Genomic DNA, 21,672 nt, shown 5'->3' with positions numbered 1-21,672 from the left:
ACAACAATGGGGTCAGGTACTCGTTCAACTGAGGTATTTCTCTTAAAATGTGACTTTACCCTTCAGGGGGAATAGGGGGAATTTTCTTCGCGTCTGTAGCAGGTGGGATCAGCGAGACTTGACAGCGGCAAAATTTGTTATGCACACAATGATTTACAAGAAGAAGTAAACAGGTTTTAAAACATTCTTTTGAAACAAGAAAAGAAGATTTGCATGAAGTTGTTTTTGACTGAACAGGAATGTGATGTAGATTTTACACAGAGCAACAGAATGTGTGAAACTGTGGGTACAGTTTAGTTTCCTATTTCATGAGCTTCAATGTAAGTCCATCACAATAAAACATGTGGCAAAACTGTCCAGTACACTCAAAGAGGGTTGAATCGAGTGTATCTGGACTTGGCTTTAGATACTTAAAGATCAACATCCAATGGGCTTCTTCAGTTCTAAATGATTGGTGGTGAGTCTCTGGTATTTAACCCCTGTGGGATCATTATCAAGGTTATGATACACTTGATTCATTTTCTGTTGAGGGATGCTTTCCCTTCTTTGACATAGATAGCCTCCTTCAGATCCAATATATGTATGCTGTTTAAAAGTTTGAAAGACTTATCTTTAGGTAAACTGTTGAGTGTTGACCTGAGGAGTTGACCCTCTAGTGTTTAACCAAGTGTTTGTTTAATGGTTGTTTAGTTTCCTGGTGTAGAAGAAGTTCTTGTACTAAAAGTTTCTATGAAGAAAGGCACATACGATGGAGTGATGAATCTTTCTCTTTACTCAGTACATGCCAGCATGGAGAAGGACACACAGTCGTTCTGCCAAGCAACAACTAGTTTCAGCTTTTATACAATACCTCCCAGTGGAATTTGAATAAGACTGGGTGACAAAGTAATAAAGTACAACAAATGAAGTTGTAAAGTAACAAAAGACAGAAACCCTTCAAAGACTACTGATACCATGTGCTGACCCCCTACTAGGTCAAAAGATGGTCAGTTTGGTGTTGATGTCTTATCTAGTATAACAAAAGGCATGAGGTTTTAGATGTTAACAGTTTTTACAACCCACCTGACACAATAAGTCCCTCATGGCACAAAAATCCCTCACACCTGATCACAGTGTTGCACTGCATACACTAGACTGCAAACAAGCTTTTTTTGTGTCAGGGTGTGCAGCCTTTCATGTTGGAGTGTTACTTGTGTCATGGTTAAAGATTTAGTCAAAAGTGAAATGAAAAATTATACCAAATAGATTTGATTTAATAAATTGGTTTACACATGCATGAATTGTACATTGGGTATATTTAGGTTTAGATAGGTATATATTTAATTTATTGTAACATTTACTGTGGGTTATGATGTGTTATTTTTTAATATTCATTTTGGTCTCAGATATATTGTTAAGTAGCTTATCAATAAAATGACAAAATGATTATATATGTCCAGTTTCTGGCAAGTCAGCAAATACATATTCAGTGAACATTTTGCAGAGTCAGGCTCTTTATGTGTGTGCGTGCACACCAATGAACAGGAACAGAATGATAAAGAGCAAGTACACATACACAATGATTTGGTTCCCTCCCAAAGTTAAAAACAGACCTCCGCCCTTGGTATTGACAAATACTTCATAATGTTTTGTGCGAAGATAAAAGATGATGCTTTTATAAAGAACTGAAAAGTAAAGGGGAAACACATCAGTGGTGGCCTTTGCCAGTACAGTGCAGTCAGTATGTTTATATTGTTTATGAGATCATGCAATAAAGACAGAACTTCTTTCACCTACGACTGATTGTAGAAATGAATCAAAGTGACCTGCTGCATAAAAAAGTTAATATGCTTACTTTCTCACCAGCAACTATATAAAAACTATATATAACTGCAGGTCTCAACTTGACTGATCTGAATGTCGTATGAACAACATTCAGATCAGTCAACACCTGTGAAACTTACCCTTGAGCAAAGCTTTAAGCACCTGTCAGTCACTGTCTGTCTGACCTTATCAGTTGAGTTAAGACCTACAAATTATCCAACTAAACCAGCACAGTGTGACATAACTGTATGTCATGCATGTCACTTGAGCAATTATTAGATATGTCAGTGAGAGACACTTAAGACGACAAACAAACACAACACCCCCTTGTTAATTTGGCAAAGATGAGTACCTTGTTTTATCAAAAGGTTTTGCTAACCTTATTGGACTGTGAAGCTGTTGGTATTTGTCTACAACACTGCCTTCACTGGATTTTATCACATTAAAGTACATAAGGTCCACCGTGTGTTGAAGTTGCCATTACATAAAGAGATTTGTTAAAGAAAAGAACAGAACATTCTTCATGTTTACGACTGCAGCCTACAGGTTCCTACTATACACAAAGTATAGGGTGTCTTCTCCTAGACTATAAATTCTATTGCTATGCAAATGTATAGCCCTTATTTATTGTTAGTAGTGATACTGGTGGCCACGTTCATCCCTCAGAACCAATTAAAAACAAAAACATATTTCAAATTATTGCAAGCCATCCACCAAATTACAACAAATGCCATACGTTCCCTGCTGGCATGATGACGAAAGTCAATAAGCTCAGCTCGTTCGTTAGACCAGCTTCCTCTGACCCTACGACTTGGGAGTTAAAATCAATACAGCACAGTGGATGAAGAATAATTTGATCATTTTGGCTGAGCACTACGACACTATTATAGCAACACTACTCCAACAGACAGCTAGTTTCCAACTAGAAGCCTTCAGTAAGGCCCTGAAATGGAAACTGGACAATGGTGCCCAAAATTCTTCTTCAAATACATCATGCATCATTGATGCAATGACCATAAAACTATAGAAGACCAAAATGTTTCAGACTGTAAATCATGAGAAAGTTTTTTGGGACCTGAAAGTAAAAACTAAAGGGACTTTTGGTGGACACTTAAATATAAGGAGTATTGTGCCAGTCATAGAGCAACTTTGTGTCATTGACACATTGCTAACTCAATCCACACACAAATCCATCAGGTGTTTTTAGCATTCCAGGTTATAGTGTCTATAGACAAAATCATAAACAAGGTTGGTGGTATGATCTCTGTTAAAGAAAACATTCAGTATAAATACATTGATTTACTCTGGATACTCTAGAATATTATCTAGAAATTTAAACATGCTGTGGTCCAGCCCCTCATCAAAAAACACAATCTTGACCCCACAGTCTTATCTAACTTTAGGCCTATCTCCAAGCTTCCCTTTCTTTCTAAGGTTTTGGAGAAGGTGGTTAACAAACAGCTGCAGTCTTTTATTGACCTAAATGGCATTTCTGAGAAGTTCCAGTCTGGTTTTAAGTCACGCCATAGCACTGAAACTGCACTTTTAAGGATTTTAAATGACCTCTTTTTATCTGTTGACTCTGGGAACTCTGCTGTTCTGGTCCTTCTGGATCTGACAGCTGCCTTTGACACAGTGGATCACAACATCCTCCTGTCTCGCTTAAACACCTGTGTGGGCATTAAGGGTACTGTTCTTAAGTGGTTTCAGTCATATCTCTCTGACAGAAGCTTCTCTGTCCAGATGGGCCAGTATACTTCGGCCACTTCCCCCCTGAGCTGTGGGGTGCCTCAGGGTTCTATTTTGGGCCCCCTCCTCTTTTCGATATATATGTTGCCATTGGGATCCATATTTAGAAAACACAATGTCTCATTTCATTGCTTTGCAGATGACGTGCAAATCTATCTGCCCTTAAAAGCAAATGACCAAGCCTCTGTCCAGGTCTTATTAGACTGCCTCAAGGACATTCAATCTTGGATGGAAGTGAACTTTCTCTCCATGAATAAAAATAAAACGGAGATTATTTTATTCGGGAAACAAAATCTCCTAGATGGCTATGACAGCGCCATTGGCACCCTGAAGCCTCACTGTCACCCATCTGCAAAGAACCTTGGTGTTATTTTGGACAGTGACTTCAAGTTTGATAAACAGATAAGCTCAATCGTAAAAACAAGCTTCTTCCAGCTAAGATTATTAGCAAAAGTAAAGGCTTATCTCCCCAGAAATGATCTGGAGAAAGTCATTCACACCTTTGTTACCTCACGGTTAGACTACTGCAATTCTTTGTTTGTTGGTCTCGACCAGTCAGCTCTGCGCCGTTTACAGGTAGTCCAGAATGCAGCCGCCCGCCTGCTGACTGGAAAGAAACGGCGTGATCACATCAGTCCTGTCCTTGCATCCTTGCACTGGCTGCCTGTTCACTTTAGGATCCAGTTCAAGGTTTTATTAATTGTTTTTAAGTGTTTTAATGGTCTGGCACCATCTTATTTATCAGAGCTTATACAGCCTCACAGTACATCTAGAGCACTGAGGTCAACAAACCAGCTGCTCTTGGCTGTACCTCGGTCCAGACTCTCTACTCGGGGGGACAGAGCCTTCTCAGTGGCGGCCCCCAAGCTGTGGAACAGCCTACCTTTCCACGTTAGAGCTGCACAGTCTGTAGAGCATTTTAAAACACTACTAAAAACATATCTGTTTTCCTTGGCGTTCAATCCCAGCTAGGCGAGAATCCTTGGCTTCCTACTTTTTATTTATTTTATTTTATTTTATTTATTTTACTTTTTATTTGTTTTTATTTGTTTTATTCTAATTTTAGTTTTTTTAAAACTGAGCTCTTACTATTCATTTATTGTTTTTATTTATTATTATATTGTGTGTGATTATATTGTATTTTAATATCTGTACAGCACTTTGGTTCAACTGAGGTTGTTTTTAAATGTGCTTTATAAATAAACTTGACTTGACTTGACTTGACTTGAATATGTTACTCCTTTAAGATAATGTTGAACAGAAAGTGAAAAGGATGTGTTCTTTGATCATTTATCTGATATAAAAAAAATTTAATGGGAAATTAGTGCTTTTAATGTGCAATTTCAATCTTGACAAAACATGCTGAAAGAAGTCAAGGGACATCGCTAAATGCCAAGTTTCAGTGTACTCAGAGAATCCAACAAGTATAACACAATCTAATCTTCTTGTTGGAATTGATCTTCACAGATTTCACAGACCTAATTACAGGCAAATTACAGGATTAAATCATTGCTCATTTAATCACCCATAATCTCACTTCAGTTACAAGACAGCAGTCAAGGATGTAGTATAGCAATCAAAATTAAATGGAACAGAAGAAATATACCTAAATTATTCCAAAGAAATACTTTGAGAGCATTTTGAGAATAAAGTAAGGCACACTAAAAAGGAAAATATGATTAATGGTAAAAACTGTGAGCAGGCCTGTGATTATTTCATATCTACATTTAAGCAACTCGTATCTGAACTTACGAAAACAATGCCTCATAAGCATAAAAACAGACTTGCTTTGCCTTGGTTTAATGACACTTCATGGCACCTAATGAAGAAAATAGATGCATCCCTTACAAAAATCTCTGAAATCAGGGCTGGAAAGGAATTGCTTGATATGTAACAGACTTAGAAATAAAAATATGGGGCAATTTAGGAAGGCAAAAGCTACTATCTTTTTTTGAGATAAGAGGATAGGCAAAAGGTAACAATATTTTACGGAAAAGTATTGATCAACTCACAGGACAAAAGTACCTCAAGAGTAGACCTATAGTGCTATAGTGTTATCATACAGGACAACAGTTAAGCTGTTCCAAATAGTTTGAATCGTTATTTTATTGACTCTGTTTTGGAGTGGTTGGCAACCTTACAGAAAACCAGCTTTTCATGATTCTAACTAATCAAGAACTGAATTTTAAACATACAGATGAGACAAAGGTAAATAAAATCTTTACAACAGTGTGTAGTTCAAGAGCTGAAGATACTTGATGACTTGACACTGTTTTCTTAAAAAATATAAAGATGATGTCTCATGTGTTTGTTTAATGGTTATTTAGTTTCTCCTTGATATATAAGTCTAGACTGCATACACTAGACTACAAACATGTTTTTCTTGTGCTGGGGTGTGTGTTTTGTTTTGGGTGGATCAGTACATTACTGGTTTCACTCTGATGTCATAGTGTCAGATCTAGTCAAAAGTTCAGGAGTTAAATGGAGAAATAATACAAATAGATTTTTGTGTGTGCTGTCTTTTCAACACTGGAAGGGTTCCCGTTCTTCCTGTATCTTGTGGCTGTTTCCACACAGGTCCAAATTGAGGGTATCCACAAGCTTAAAGTGCATCCTTCAGGTGTTTGTGCTCCAACCCATGAAAAGATATCACATTGCGCCCCACCACCACAGGCCATGCCAATCCAACAATTGCTGTAACTCTGCCTTTAGAACAAAATCAACTAAATTAAAACTTGCAACTCTCTTGTAGTCCAATACGTCCGATACAATATTTACTGACAGTGTGAAAATAAAACACTATGCAGACATGCATGCAACATTCTGCATACAGTGGAATTCACCATTTATTGCCAGACTCATACGCATAAGACAATGATTCTCAAAGTGGGGTCCAGAGACTCCCAGGGGTCCTTTAGGTGGTTCCAAGGGGTACCCAGCAAAAAGGGGACTAATTTATTTTCGCTGTAATTCCAATCATAATTAACATTATGACAGAATGTATGGTTATTTTCATCATGGGTCATGGGTTTCATACACTTTCTGTAATATAGCATCTGAAAGCAAAAATCTTATCAGGCGGGAGTCCGTGGTGTAATTTGTGTCAATTTAGGGGTCCTTGATGTGAAAAAGTTTGAGAACCACTGCCATCTGCTAAATGCCATCTTTTACAGTCTAAATGTAACTTTCATGGTCAAATGGAAAGGGAAATTACCCTAATGTTAATGAATAATATAGAATAACTATAACATTTATACATTAACCTCTTCAATTAAAATAAATTAACATCATCTATACAATGATATAACAAGCAAATTAATAAAAACAGCAGATTTTTGATAGTATACTACCAATTCCTGTGATTAAAAAGGTTTCAATAGTTCTTTTTCCATAATAATTAAAAAATAAATAAAATATTATATTGAAAATAAAAATGACCCAACGTTCTAATAATGTAAAACACCCAGTTCAGAATTGACCAACCAGGGTAGAATGAAATGGACAAAAGACAGATGTGTAGTTTTAAAAAACAAAGAAAAAAAGCTTGTGGATGGCTTCCTAATGATTGAATGAATAAATAGAGCTAAATGAAGGCCAAAGGCTGTGCTATGCTGTTGACTGATTTGTGGCTGGTGGGTTTCTGCATTAATGTTGCACTGAAGTGTGGGGGTGACGAGTAAAGACAAGTAAATTGACTTAGTAATCTACAAACATCATCATTTCTACCAAAACGCAATCATTGAATTGGACTCAATGTAACACTGAACAGAAGTCAAAGAGTCATCAATCATCAGTTCTGCAGGATCATGTTTGGAATGTACATGAGCACATAAGATCCTTGTATTCATCACAAACATATCACAATGATATCTGCAAAGACTAACCATGATGGGGTTTTTTTTATAGAGAACTGACCAGGAAAGGTTTTCCAAATGCCAGTACAGCATAGCATGGTTACGTTGTAAAACATCATGTAAACGACCACATAAAGACTTGCGATAACTGCAGGTCATGTAAATGTTGTATAAGGGACATTCTGATCAATGGATGCCTGTGAAACTTCCCTCTGAGTAAAGCTTTAATAGCAATTGTAAATGTACAGTGTGACATAATAGACTATTGTTAAACGCAACGGTCACTGATACTGTGTGAGACAACACCCTTTTTTTGTTTATTGATGTTAGAGGACGAGTTCCTCCAGCAGACGGATTTAAATGTCAAAAATAATCACACTTTAATTATTTTAATTTTACTGGCGTCTGTATCAAAAAAATCCTCATTCCTAGGTTGATGAGGGTTAAGAGGTCTCCAGCTTGCCAAAACACATCATTAAGATAATAGGTTTGCAGTGAGGCGGTAAGTACGTCAATACCAAAACAATATGCTTTAATGTCTATTGTATCTCACCAGGGTAAAACAGTCATATATACAGTACAGTGTGTATTTCAGAGGTTTGCTTCACTTAAATAGATGTAACTTTTCATAAGGGTCAGTCCCTCAGCAACTGGCCACTTACTGGTCAAACCATTGCAGCAACAGGTGCAGTTTTGGATTGAAGATGTGACTTTCTACTTGTGCGAGGGCAGGGTTGGCATCACCTCTTAACAGAGTGGAAATCTAGAGTTTCCCTAACCAGTCGAGACCCAGGCACTGTTATCTGAGCTGCTCAGTCAGTATAGACTAGGTTTTGCTAATCTAACATTGTATATTCACTGGATGTTTGTTTTTTTAATCACAGACATTCATATGGTTAACCGTTGTGTTGAAGCTGCCAGTCCATAACGAGATATGAAAGATGGGAACAGAACATTCTCCATGTTTAAGACTTCAGGGCGTATGTGTTCTAGCTCACAGTGCGTGACAAAACGCAAGCTGTATGAGAAAAAAAAACATGACACTAAGCACACCACGAATACCGTCTTCAAAACAAATGTTTGGATCCTGATGAGCAAGTTTGTGTCTTATTTAATTATCACTTCAGGGCTTGGGCTGTCAATTTTCATAAGTCTATTTTAATCTTGCTGACAATACATGAAACTTGAAAGTAATTGCCATAAAATTTACAATACAGGTGAGGTTACACTGCTCCCACTGGGTGAGCAAAACAAAATCTTCTCAGACAGGTCAATGTGGCCTGGATTACACATACAGTCCATTACATGCATAAACTAGCTTACCTCAAACTTAACCATGATCACATACAAGTAGCCATGAATACTGCTCCTGCCTAAATCAATACATTTAGTTACTGCTTGAAGTATAAATGTTGCATCCAAAAGATTACATTGATTACCAATTGACTGAATATTATGACCAAGCATAGACATCAGGAACAATGAAATCAGCCTGCATGACTGGGTACACTGGACGCAGTCATTGAAAGTCAGTTTGAAAATGAAGGGAGTTGGCTGCAATGCTTAGCTACTGAGACACACATTCACCATTAACTGCACACATTGGTGTTTGTCACTGTTCCCTTGCGGGAAGGGTCAAGTTATTTTAGAGACTTTTTGGTCATAGCTCTGCTTGACACCCATGTCTGCTATTGTAGTTAGACATCTTTTTGTACCCGTCTTTCCATCTCTCTGAACCTAACCAGCCCGGGCAGATACTTGCCCCCTAGAGCCCAGTTCTGCTTCAGGTTTCTTCCTGTTAAAAAAGGAGTTCTTTCCTTGCTGCTGTTGCCAGGTGCTTGCTCACAGGAATGTTAATATACAGTCTGGACCTGTGTGAAAAGCACCTTTACATATCTGTTGCAATTTGACTTCATACAAAATAAATTAGTTGAAAAGTTCCTACGCAAGTATGTTGCGTTGTTGTCACCTTTAACATGGCTCTGAAAGACATGCTTGTGTGTAAATGGAGGCTCAATAAAGAAAGGAAACCAAAGTTGATATTTTATTAATTTATTAATTTCAGATTGCTGGCAATATAGTATTTAAAAATCAGCTTTAACAAGTAAAATGTGTATCCACAAACATCTGTCTGACATCCATCTTCAGTGTCCACAGCATCTGGAGGAGAGAGAGAAAGAACTACATTAGATTTGGATATTGAACCTACAAAAATGTTTGGGTTGATAGCACTGCTCAGACAGTATTAGTCAGCCAAAAGCCAGACTGAGCATTGAGGGGGAAAAAAAGAAAAAAGTCAATACATCTCAAAGTTAACTGGAAATGGGTCTAAATTTTAGTATTTAGACATACACTTTGCTGTCATGAGTTTATACTATGTTCATACTATGGACTGCTGCAATGAGCCAGTTTCCCCTGCAGAGGTCATCCTGAACAGCAACTCTATAGTCAAAGGGATTTCTACATCCCTCTTTAGTCTCAAGCTTGAGTGAAATTTCTGCAGTGCAGACTTGTCTTGGTTTTTGTTTAAAAAAAGAAAAATTTTTAGGATAGCATTGTCATTTTAAGCTCAAGTGAAATGTCTTACCACACAAAGCTTGCGTGACAGTCACTGCAGCCGCTGGATCCAATTCTGGTGAACAAAAAAAATAAAAAAGTTAGACGGCAAATAAATTCCATCAAGTGTAGAATGTTCTGCTGCCATTAAATGCTCAGAAAACCGAGAGTCACCACTGAACAATCTGCCGGTAATTCCAGCTATTTCAGTTTAGGTTTCATCATAACAAAAGCAGTCAGTTTACAGTTGGCAGTGAAAGTGAGTAACCAACAAGTTTGTTAATTACATAAGAGTTACCTGACAAAATCCACTAGACACTCCTGGGACAGGATTATACTGGCAGAATTACACCTGTAATAAAGACAAATGCACAAAAGTTAAGTATGCATGTGTGTAATGCATACTCAGAAGAGAAAAAGTATAGTTGTAAAAGTCTCAGAAAATGGATTAGAAACAATCGTCAGTTGTCGCATCGGACGGCACTTCCTACTCCAGTTTTCATCATTGACAAAGTTACTCCGAGCTTTTCAATCAAGTCACTAGCGTGCAAAAGTCAAAGCACTTGTCATATTTAGAATTTATCAGCTCCAGGATGTGTTCAAGTTGCTCAAAATGTTTCCATCTGGGAAAAATTAGGAATAATTTGTCCATTTATTAACAGCATTTCAAAATTACATTTTATGATGCACATCTACCCTCACAGTGGTGCAACCACAGATTCACTGATGCTCTGTATTCAGTGACTGGTATTAATGAATTTTGAGGGGAGGGGGACACATGCTGAGCCCCAAATTTTTTGCATCATGTGGCCAATTCTTCCCCATTGCACCTTTAAAAAGATGACTATCAAACTCTGAACTTACAAGGATTGTCTCATTTGCAGTTCGTAAGATGAATTGCTTCTTTCTGATGAGTCTTCTTGAGTAACCAGCCCAACCCTGAAAAAACAATAAAATGGAAAATTGTTAAATACCAGCAGAGATCCAGTTAATTTGAGACTGATCGTTTTCTCATGTTCAGAAAACCGATCATCACCACTGAACAATCTGACGGTAATTCCAGCTATTTCAGTTTAGATTTCATCATGACAGGAGCAGTCAAGTTGTCCTTTTGGGAACCAAAAAAGCTGATGGACGGTTAACTCACCTGTCAGACTCCACACCTCCAGCAGGTGCATTTTCCTGGCAGGATCACCTTTTTAAAGAAGGCAGCTCACACACGTTTTCAGCTACAAAAGGAAACAAGATTGTGGTACATTAACAAGTGATACTTATTTAGACAGGTGACAGAACCACATCCTCTAATATTCAGAAAACCGATTATCACCACTGAACAATCTGACGGTAATTCCAGCTATTTCAGTTTGGATTTCATCACTACATTTGATAAGGCAAGTGGTATTCCTCCCAGTCAAATTAAACTAACCTGTTCACTCTGGAGAGCCCATCTTTGGCTTAAACTCAGCTTCACCTGTTCAAAAAGAGAAAAAGAATCATGTAGTAACTTATGGGACATGTAAATATGTATCATCCTGATACTAATGCAGCTTTGGAGGCTCAGAACTGTGATTTAAAAAACATCGTCAGTTATCGCATAAGACGGCACTTCCTATTCACAGTTTTCATCACTGACAACTGCAGTAATAAGACAGACAGATGAGTGTATCAGTTACTCACCTCTCATAAGACCCAATGATGACATTTGTTTTACTTCAGCAGTGACTTGACAGCCTGAAGACCACCTGAGGAAAAAAAAAAACACATTTAGCACAAGTGACCTAAAGTACAGGTTCACACCTTCAGTGAGTCTTAACAGTCAGGTCCATATGAACATGGAAGGTTTTCCATGCTGTAATCATCCCTCCTGTTCATACTGGCTGTTAAAAGATTTGCTCTAAATGTACTTTCAATTAGGGCCCGACTAATACTAGATCTTTGGGGCCAATGCTGATATTAGGGAGTAAAAATAACCCTGATGTCTATATATTGGCCGATAATATAGAATACATACACATTTTGTAATTATTGCTTAAGTGTAATGAGGGTATGATATTAAACAGTTTCATAATCTATTAGAAATTAAACAGTAAGCTTCTCTGGGTATTGAGTCATTAGAATTAGCTACGAATAAAAACTAAAAAAGATCATATACATAAAATACTGCCAATACAACTTTGAGAAAGATTTTAAAAAGTTGGCTCTACTTTCAATGTAAGTGAAAGGGGACAAAAAGGTGTCCAGTCATATTTCTGTCATTTTGTTCTGCAGTTTTGGACGGAAGAAGCCTCTTATTAGCTTCAAATAAACATTTAAATACATTTCATGCACAAGACTGTGTACGCGCATTATGAAGGGATCCTCTCATGTTCATAGACTTACTTAGTTTGTCCACCATCTTTCAGTCCACGTGGTTGCTTAAGGCCCGTTAAGCACGAGCTGTTAACGTGAAACCACGTTTTCACCCAGATACAAATTCACTCTCATGTAGCACGTGTTCACATTCATGATTACATGACCATGGACAACTACTAAATCTCTTTAACATCTTTAAATGCGTTCCGCAGGAAGACACAGACATCCTGCTCCGACGACAGAAGAAACCAAAAGGGACTAGCAAAGGAGATGGCACGCTTTATAAGCCCTGACCGGCGCGGAAATCAAACGTCACTTCTTCTTTTCGGTCTTAGGTCGTCCTGTCCGGTCCTGTCGCCCCCTGCTGTCGGAGTGTGAAAAGAAACACACAGCACATGCACAATCAACTGGATTCATAGTTATTTTTTAAACCCGGACTCTGAATTTTAAACCTCATACCATCTTTGACAAAGTGGGTAAAAGTACTCTTTTGTCTTGTGACTTCTCTGCATCTAAATGACCTGTGACACTAAGATAAGATAAGATAAGATAAGTGGTAAAATTAAATAAAATACTTTTCCTGAGATTATTATTCCTGGGATCAATATGGTAAGGATAGCATCAGTCTTTTTTAGTGGGAGTGGGAGGTATGAGAGCTGTGGTGTTGTGCAGTCTGATGGCATGAACGAGCCCTCCAAGTGCTTTGAGGTAGGCTATATGGCTGGATGAATCTGTGGCTGGATGTGCTCCTGAGCTGCCTCAACTCGACATACAAAGGATTAGAGGAATTGTCCATGACAGCTTCAATCTTTCCTCTCATCCTCTTCTCTGTCACTGCCTCCATGCTGTTCAGGTCCATCCTGACTACAGAGCTGGCTTTCCTCACCAGGTTATTCAGTTTATTTGCACCACAGCTCCAATGTCTCCTCCCCAGCACACTGCAGTAAAAAAGATGATACTGGCCACCACAAACTGGTAAAGCATCCGTGACAGTTTAAGGACCTGAGCCTCCTCAGAAAGAACTGCTCTGTCCTTTCCTGTGGAGTCCTCATGAAATTAACATTAGGAACAATTAAATTATTTTTTCCAAAAACAAATGCATATTCTTTAAAAATTGGCACCTTTATGGTATTCAGATTTGTTTAATAATCTAGTATACTTGATGATAATGAATTTCTGATTATTTTTTTGAAGCTATGCCAGATGGTCTGCTGCCCCACTCAATGAAAAGCCATATTAAGTATAAAGATATTAAGAGCTTAAACCACAAACCATTTATTACTACCTTGTCAATATCCACCTGATTTGCACTAATGTACAGTGTACTATACTATAGCACATTAACATAGCCTAATTAAACTTGGTGAATATTATTATAGTTATTATGGTTATACTCTACTTTGTAATCTAGGCTATTCTTAGTTATTTTTATTCATTTTATATTCGTTATATTATTTTTACTCATTGTGCAGTATTCTTTAGTATTATAAAATTCAATCTTAACACTTCACAATCTACAGGTTTTTACTACATTGTTATGAACTTGTTGCTCCAAGTGGCCGCATGATGTCGCTGTTTGTCGTCGCTTTCTCTCTCTCTCTCTCTCTCTCTCTCTCTCTCTCTCGCTCTCTCTCTCTCTCTCTCTCTCTCTCTCTCTCTCTCTCTCTCTCTCTCTCTCTCTCTCTCTCTCTCTCTGGCTCTCCTCACTAATTACACGGAGTCTCATTAATTGAGTGTCTGTCTGTCTGCAGACTCAGTACGTGGCTGTGAGCATCATTTTGTTCAGGATTTGTTTTCTCGGCAAACTTTGGATACTTACTACTCACTTTTCCCACAGCATCCTTTTTTACTATTCAACTGTTTCAGGTAACGTTGTTTATCTTATTTAAACATGAATGTATTTTTAGACGGTTTTTGTTTTATAATTAATTTCTCTTTTCCCGCTCTGCTGATGCTTTGTTCTGTTGATAATCAGTTTCAATCTCACCATCCTTAAATGTTGACATACAAACTGAGTCATGATCAATTTCACTTTTTGGGTACATACATTTATTTTCTTTCTAACCTATGAAACCCACTGAATAATGTACACTTCACAAGGTTGTTTAATAGTAGGGCATAATGTTGACCATCATTACAATCTGCACCAAACATTGCAGCACATATTGAAATCAACATTTTTTACTTTTTGTTATTTGCTCAATTTCAGGAAAACTTGTGGAAGGAGTGGTGAAAAAAAGAATTAAGTGTGTGTGTGTGTGTGTGTGTCTTCTTAAAGTGAATGAGCAGTATTTGGCAGCCTGTGTGTGTGTGTATTGATCCATTATAGCAGCATGTTGCCACCTGTGAAGAAGGACCGGATCATTACTCAGCTCCCAAAGGTTAGGGTAACGCACACACACACATACACACACACACCCACACACACACACACACACACACACACACCACAGTCAGACCATAGTCACTTTTGGGGACGTTACATGGACTTACATCAATTTCCTGGAGAATTACTCCAACCCCAACCATCACCACTGACTTAAAAATCAGCTTTTTTCTCAATTGGACGAGCCGCCCCTAATTATCTGCTCCTAAGTCCAAAATTTGTCCTCAAAAGTATCCTATGACAGACAACACATTGACACACACACACACACACACACACACATACACACACACACACACACACACACACACAAACACACACACACACATGCTCTCTAATGCAATTGCTTCTAACAGTGTTATTGATGATGAGGTTGTTTAGAGTCTCAAATGCTGCTCTTTGCTTCTCTGAAAATGGACTGCTGCAAATTTGCAAAATGTTGTTTTCCTCAGCGAGTCTTATAACTCCAGTCTCTGTCCTTTTCATATTTTAACTCCTTTTTAAGTTTTTAATTTTCCTCTGTGAGCTAAGAAAGCTTCAACTGGTCCACTGAGGTTTTGTGGATACATTTTAGAAAGTGATTGTGGTCAAATGAAAGCAGGGCAAATACTTAGGAAATACACTGAACAGGAAAGCTAAGATAATGAAGCATAAGAAGATTGTGGTGGTTTTAGTTTGGGAAATAGAACTTTATATACCAGGCACCCCTATCCCAGTAAAAATACATCCCCCTTTTTCTTTTATTTTGTATCCCATTCATGTCTTTGTGTGTCCCATTTTGCTTTACAGTGTTTCAGTCCAAATGCAGCACTGCACATCAAAGATGGCTTCCACCCACAGGTGAAGGCTGTCTGCCAGGTAAAGAAGACAGACACAGTGAGGTAAGATCACAGAGGACATGACCCCCTTCTGCTGTCTATCCTGCTAAGACACACTCACTGTGATATGTGTTTAAATTAATTGAATTAGCTCAGGCAGGGCCAGATGTCATGCTATGTCATCTGTATCAGCTGACAGTCAGCCGACCATACCCATCACATCTCACTGCACTGATCTGGGGGTTTATATAACGAATAAGGCTGCTGACACTATATTTTTCTATTTGTCAAGGGTCAAGGACAGGGGACAGACTGCTCAAATCAAGCTTAACTTAAGTTAATAAAACCTTTCTTTTTTAACAAGAAAAGACTGAGGAGCATTTGTGGTTCAAAGTTATGTATTCTATTAACAATTTGCCATAATAGAATATAAAAAGTTTAAGGAGGCTTGTGAAACATTACATTAAACGGTAAATTGATGTTTTCTCCTGCATTTTTCCCCACAGTGATCATGTTTGCTGTGTATTTCATGCTGTTTGGTGATTGTTGACAGACTTGGTATTGTGTTTCTAGCTTTAATATCGCCAAAGTCATCGTAGTGGGTGACGTTGCAGTTGGGAAAACATGTCTGATCAGCAGGTAAGAAGCAGCTGTGAATAACCAGATAAAATGGCATCATGTGGTTTAGTTGTAGCCCTCACTCTGACTTTTCTTCTTTAGTTGTAGCTTCAGAGCTTCGTTCCACACACTGAAAATAAAATCATTCCATTGATCAATCAGTAACATTTAAACGTCTTTAGCCAAAAATAAATAAATAATAATTACCAGCAAATGCCTATTTGAGGAAATCTCCCTGCTACAAACTGATTGATAAAGAAAACGTGCAAGGCTAACTTGCCAAGACTCACATTTTCTGTAGGAAAAGTTCAAATCTTCATTAGGGGTTTAATTCAGTTTGTGTGAGTTACTTTCAGGATGATAAACGAAATGAAGTCAGTTTATACCTTCATTAGATCTGAAATGTCATTCAACGTGAAGACTACAATGCTACAAATTTTTGTAGCTTTTTCTCTAATCATTTAGAATTGAATCAATCACATTAATTAATTAGCTTGTGGTTTTTAGTCTTGGTCAAAATGATCAACTTTAAGACAGTATCTGGGTTGGCATAGCCTTTTCTGATGTTTTCAAAAATGTATAGACAAAATGATTAATAACTGATTAATCAAAACATATTTGATGTGTTAATTGATGAAGAAATAGATCATAACCATTGTTGGTTGAATCCCTGACATAGTTTCTCTCCCTCTCTCTTTTCTTGGTTCCTGTAAGGTTCTGCAAAGGTGCGTTTGATAAGAACTACAAAGCGACCATAGGGGTGGATTTTGAGATGGAGCGATTTGAGGTACTCGGGGTTCCCTTCAGTTTGCAGCTGTAAGTAAGTTGCTTTACCGCCGAGAAACATTCAGTTCATAGATTAAGCCCAACAAAACTCACTTACTGTGTTAACGGATAATTGGGTTGACAAGGTCTCTTTAATGCCACCCATCCTACATTTGATCACACGCCATGATGAAGTTAAAATTCCTGAACGTCTGAACAATCTGTATCTAAATTAAACTGCATGATTTGTTAATTTTGAGTCTACAGAACATCATCTGGGTACTTAATTTGATGTTGTTTAGACTGTTAAGTGGGCCTTGAATTACACATTTTGCCTTCATTCCGTTGGCTTTGGCTGCAGATATAAGTGCTCATTAATACAATTATATGGTTAATATCCCAGAGAGACTGACAGCATGGAACGCTTAATGAGTTGAACACAGAGTGAACCTCCAAAGTTGTGACATGATTTTACTCTTTCAGTGATGAAACATCAGTATTTTGTTTTCTGGCACTCTTTGTTTCCTTTCCTTTTCTTTTCCACCTTGAGCTTTTTTAAAGGGGCACTCCACTGATTTTAGACATACCCATCATAGTAAGTGCTACTACTCAGCTGTATGATGCCTCTTGTAGCTTTGGAGGAACTTTCTAACGTCTGATGTCATCAGACTTATTTTCTTGAGTTAGGCTTGAGACTTCAGCATTCAGTACAGAGCATGCATTATAAACAAAAATAACCTGACGTACGTGATCTCATGATCTCACAAATCCAGCTGCCTTGTAAATTTAACAAAGTAGGTCCATCTGCTGACTCTGCATGACACATCCAGTCAGGTTTAGGCATGAGCAGTAAGATGGTTAGGGTTAGGGGTCAGGGGTCGTCTAATAAAAAAAGCTTGAGTCGCATTTTGAGAAATGTAGTTCATTCTTATATTATGCCTCTGCTGCTTTTACTCTGTCAATCGTTTTCTAGCCACAATGTGGCTTTAAGGATGTCAATGTCAGTCAGTCTTTGGGCCAAACTGAAATGTCTCAACCATTAACAGCAGGTTAAATATCTCAACCACTAACAGCAGGTTAAATATCTCAACCACTATCAGCAGGTTAAAGCCTTTACTTTGAAACATCTCAATATCTACAAAATAGATTGGCAACGAAGTTTGTACAGACATAGTTCCCAGACAATTAATTTGAATTAACCTGATGATTCCCTAGACTTTCATTTAGTGCCATCATCAGGTTTATATTTCAATTTATCCATCTTTGGTTTATGACCAAATACGTGCAAAATGGATGACATTCCAACAGCTTCAGCTGTAGTTTGTGTTCAGTGCTAAATAGCAAATGCTAGCATGCTTACACGTTAAACTAAGATGGGGAACATGGTAAACATGGCCCCTAAATATCAGCTTGTTAGCATTGTAACTCTCAGCATGTTAACATGCTGACTTTAGCATCCAGCTCAAAGCATTGTCGTGCATAATTATTAATAAAAGCTGCATCTGATCTGTTTCAGGTGGGATACAGCAGGTCAGGAGCGGTTCAAGTGCATCGCTTCCACGTATTACAGAGGAGCACAAGGTGAAATTGGCAGTGCATTATAACACCTCTCACCTTTGACTGAAGACTGAAACAGTGTTCTCTCTCTGAATGGTGACAAACTGAACATGTGCTATTTGATTTACTTCTGTTTGTACTGTTTGTCTCCAGCCATCATAGTGGTGTTTGACTTAAGCAGTGTGAACTCGTTAGCACATGCCAGGTGAGGAATATCACATTATGATCTAATGATTGTACCATTAAAAAAACATTAAAAGTGATATAATGACATGTGTTTGTGTGTTTTTTCTGTGTGTGTGCATGTGTGTATTTAGGCAATGGCTGGAAGATGCTATGAAGGAAAATGACCCATCCAGTGTTTTACTGTTCCTTGTGGGCACTAAGAAGGACCTTAGTGTGAGTGCAATTTGTCCGAAATTACAAAAAAATCTGTGAAGCTAAAGTATTAGACTTTTTTATGTTTTAATTTAGTTTCATGTAGTTTCTGTTTTTTGTAAAGTAACTTAAGTAACTGTCCTGTTAATATCTTACTTACTTTTACTTTATGATAACCTAAATTGAAGCTGAAGTGATTCGATTGGTCGATGGACAGACTATTTTGAGAGTCGATTTGAGCTAAATTCTCTGATTCCAGCTTCTCAAATGTGAATATTTTCTGCTTTATTTTTCCTCTGTGGCAGTAAAGTATCTTTGGGTTGTGGATTGTCGATTGGGACAAAACTAGACATTTGAGGACGTCCCCTTGAGCTTTAGTGAAGTAATTTTTTCGACCGACCAACCAATCGATTAATATAAAAAATCATCTGCAGAATCATTAGCAATGAAAGGCTTGTTGTTTTTTTGCAACACTTTCCTCTTCTTCGCTGTTCCCATCTCCCTCTCTCTTTTTGTGTTTCTCTCAGTCTCCTGATCAGTTGGTTCAGATTGAACAGGAAGCCATCAGACTCTCTGAGGAAATCAAAGCAGAGTACTGGGCCGTGTCTGCAAAGTCAGGTGGGAATCAAACACACAAATCCCAGTCTCCCACCAGCATGCATCGGACTCAGTTTTCTCCTTTTGTCTTGTTAAACTCTTCTCTCTGTCGTCTTTATTGTTTCAGGCGATGGAGTCAGAGATTTCTTCTTCCGTGTGGCCTCTCTGACTTTTGAGGCCAATGTTCTGTCTGAGCTTGAGAAAAGTGGGTCGAGGCATGTTGGTGACATTATCAGTAAGTCAGTTCACGTCCAAAAAAATGTCACTATTAAGAGGGCTGTGCCACATTTTCGGCTATGTGTTTGATTGGTTTGCCAAATAATTCTCCATGAGAACAATTGTTTGTCCAAATGTCAAGTTATCAGTAATGATGATACTTTTGTTTTTGTGGTTTGATACTTATTTACTCTGGAACTCAAGCGCAGAGGTTTCAGATTTTTCCCACAGAAACCTTCCTTCACGTGTACTTGAGGCATAAAAATGAGTTTTTCTTATGACGCAGATGAACCCAGGTGCATGGCTCTTGCATGTCTCATCTCTCATATGGTTGAAATCAAACATTATTCTCTTTGTTCTCCTTCTTGTCTATAAATACCATGAACAAATTAAAACGTTAGTCCATCATTCGGTACCATACAACCTCTGTACCCATCTAATGTACTGAGCCTCACACCTGTCAGTTACTACTGAAGATGTAAATCTTTTCAAACATGTAAATTCTGCACTTGCTGTGGATTAACAACATTTTGTGCTCCACAGAAAAATTATTTTTATTTTATTTGAAGGATTTTTTTAGAGGCCTGGACATATAAAAGCATCCCGTTTTTTCAAAAGGAAAGTAAGAAAAACGTTCTTTCTCATCCATTTAATCATCTTGTGACTGCTGAGATTTATTCCAGGAGCCACTGCTCTGGTGGATATTTACATCTGCATGAATGTGAAACTAACTAATAATAAATTGCAGTTCATCATGATGAAGGAAGACCCAACACTGTGCCTCATTCATTTGTCTTTTAATAGTTTTTAGGTTATTTTGTTAATAAGATCAGTTAATTGATTTGGCTTATTTGTGGGATTTGTTCACAATACATACAGATATAAACTAATGCTGGCCTTATCATTTAAACCTTTCCTACACCAGCTCACCTTTTATCACCTTTTAAAAAAAAATCTAAATCTGCTCTATACAGGGATCACAGACAGCACAGAGAACGATCACAAACCCACCAAGAGGAAACCCAACTGCTGCTGATGAGAGCCAAGTGAAGTGAAGTCACCATCTGGATACACTGAACCATCACAGCCACACAGAAGGACACACTGAACGGGAAAACTAAACTGAAATATGGACTCAGTTTGCTCAGTGTGGACACAGATATCATGAATAGACCCCCCCCCCCCCCAAAAAAAAACCCCTATGTCATCAACTACAGTACATGATGTTACATTAGTGGCACTGAGAGGGTATTTGTAAAAACTAAAGTTGGAGGTTTGACATAATGAATTCTGAGTAGTAAACAAGTCAGTCAGCAGGATGACCTGAATAGTGTCTCAGAAATGTTTGTTCTGTTGACCAGGGCTACAACAAATACAGCTTTGTGATGTGCTTGGCTACGTAATGATTTATCAAAAGAGGAAGATTATTCTCAACTGGATTTTTTTTTTTTGGCAGCATACCACCATTAAATTGCACTTGCTTGATGCTTTCATAAACACGTTTCTTATCTGTTTCTCTGGCAAAATGTTTCTCCTTTTATGGATGAAATGTCAGAACCAGACTTAATGCATTTTTTTTGGTTGCTTCACTGGTCTCCTGTCATGTGACTCTGTACCGCTAATGTGATGCGTACGCTGGCTCCCATGACCGCGATCATACTCACAAACGCATCTCTCTCCTCTGACATAAGGGCTCTCATGATCTTGAAAATACAGGGATTGTTTGCAGGGACAGAAATTAGCGGCAAGTTTCATCTGAGGCCAATTGATTTTCTTGCTCAGTCCAGTCAGACGGGAGGAAGTAGTGTTGCTGAGTGCTCATTAGGATGCCTTCATAAACCTGCATGTCGTCTTGTGTCCCATCAAAAGTAGATATACTTTTATTATAGCTCATAGATTATGGATTGTAAATAAACTGGTTTTAAATCACTGCGTTGCCCCTTTCCTCCTAAAAAAAATCAGAAAGCTGGATGGTGTTAACACAAGCAAAAAGATGGGAAAAAATTCTTCACATTCTGTTCCC

The 21,672-nt window shown here is 38.0% G+C and overlaps 1 protein-coding gene, 1 long non-coding RNA gene and 5 other non-coding genes across 7 annotated transcripts; 1 reads left to right on the top strand and 6 right to left on the bottom strand.

The window, feature by feature from the left end:
- Window positions 1-9,448: 9,448 nt before the first annotated feature.
- On the bottom strand, window positions 9,449-12,553 carry LOC128371520 (uncharacterized). The gene is made up of 8 exons (XR_008322811.1): window positions 12,342-12,553; window positions 11,640-11,704; window positions 11,389-11,433; window positions 11,110-11,191; window positions 10,827-10,901; window positions 10,261-10,314; window positions 9,994-10,038; window positions 9,449-9,566 (listed from the first exon to the last, which is right to left on the bottom strand). It is a non-coding gene; the product is annotated as an uncharacterized LOC128371520 (long non-coding RNA).
- Window positions 10,116-10,189, bottom strand: LOC128372016 (small nucleolar RNA SNORD65). Its single transcript, XR_008322866.1, has one exon. It is a non-coding gene; the product is annotated as a small nucleolar RNA SNORD65 (small nucleolar RNA).
- On the bottom strand, window positions 10,397-10,472 carry LOC128372011 (small nucleolar RNA SNORD49). Its single transcript, XR_008322861.1, has one exon. It is a non-coding gene; the product is annotated as a small nucleolar RNA SNORD49 (small nucleolar RNA).
- LOC128372019 (small nucleolar RNA SNORD65) lies at window positions 10,978-11,051 on the bottom strand. The gene has a single exon (XR_008322869.1). It is a non-coding gene; the product is annotated as a small nucleolar RNA SNORD65 (small nucleolar RNA).
- Window positions 11,269-11,342, bottom strand: LOC128372017 (small nucleolar RNA SNORD65). Its single transcript, XR_008322867.1, has one exon. It is a non-coding gene; the product is annotated as a small nucleolar RNA SNORD65 (small nucleolar RNA).
- LOC128372012 (small nucleolar RNA SNORD49) lies at window positions 11,518-11,595 on the bottom strand. Its single transcript, XR_008322862.1, has one exon. It is a non-coding gene; the product is annotated as a small nucleolar RNA SNORD49 (small nucleolar RNA).
- Window positions 12,554-14,647: 2,094 nt separating the features above from the next.
- rab34b (RAB34, member RAS oncogene family b) lies at window positions 14,648-20,685 on the top strand. Its single transcript, XM_053331742.1, has 10 exons — window positions 14,648-14,695; window positions 15,490-15,581; window positions 16,092-16,157; window positions 16,851-16,952; window positions 18,418-18,482; window positions 18,612-18,663; window positions 18,776-18,857; window positions 19,364-19,454; window positions 19,561-19,668; window positions 20,624-20,685. The coding sequence occupies exons 1-10, from the start codon at window positions 14,648-14,650 to the stop codon at window positions 20,683-20,685; spliced, it is 768 nt and encodes a 255-aa protein (XP_053187717.1).
- The last annotated feature ends 987 nt before the right edge of the window (window positions 20,686-21,672 follow it).

This window comes from Scomber japonicus, chromosome 13 (assembly GCF_027409825.1).
Source record: "Scomber japonicus isolate fScoJap1 chromosome 13, fScoJap1.pri, whole genome shotgun sequence".
Lineage (NCBI taxonomy): Eukaryota > Metazoa > Chordata > Actinopteri > Scombriformes > Scombridae > Scomber > Scomber japonicus.
The sequence above is the reverse complement of the archived record's forward strand: the minus strand, read 5'-3'. Positions and strand labels throughout refer to the sequence as shown.

Excerpts from the sequence above, each read along its gene's own strand:
- rab34b (XM_053331742.1), top strand. The coding sequence starts at position 14,648 with ATGTTGCCACCTGTGAAGAAGGACCGGATCATTACTCAGCTCCCAAAG. Across the intron at positions 16,953-18,417 it reads GTTCCCTTCAGTTTGCAGCT|GTGGGATACAGCAGGTCAGG; the intron begins GTAAGTAAGTTG and ends GATCTGTTTCAG. Across the intron at positions 18,858-19,363 it reads GCACTAAGAAGGACCTTAGT|TCTCCTGATCAGTTGGTTCA; the intron begins GTGAGTGCAATT and ends TGTTTCTCTCAG.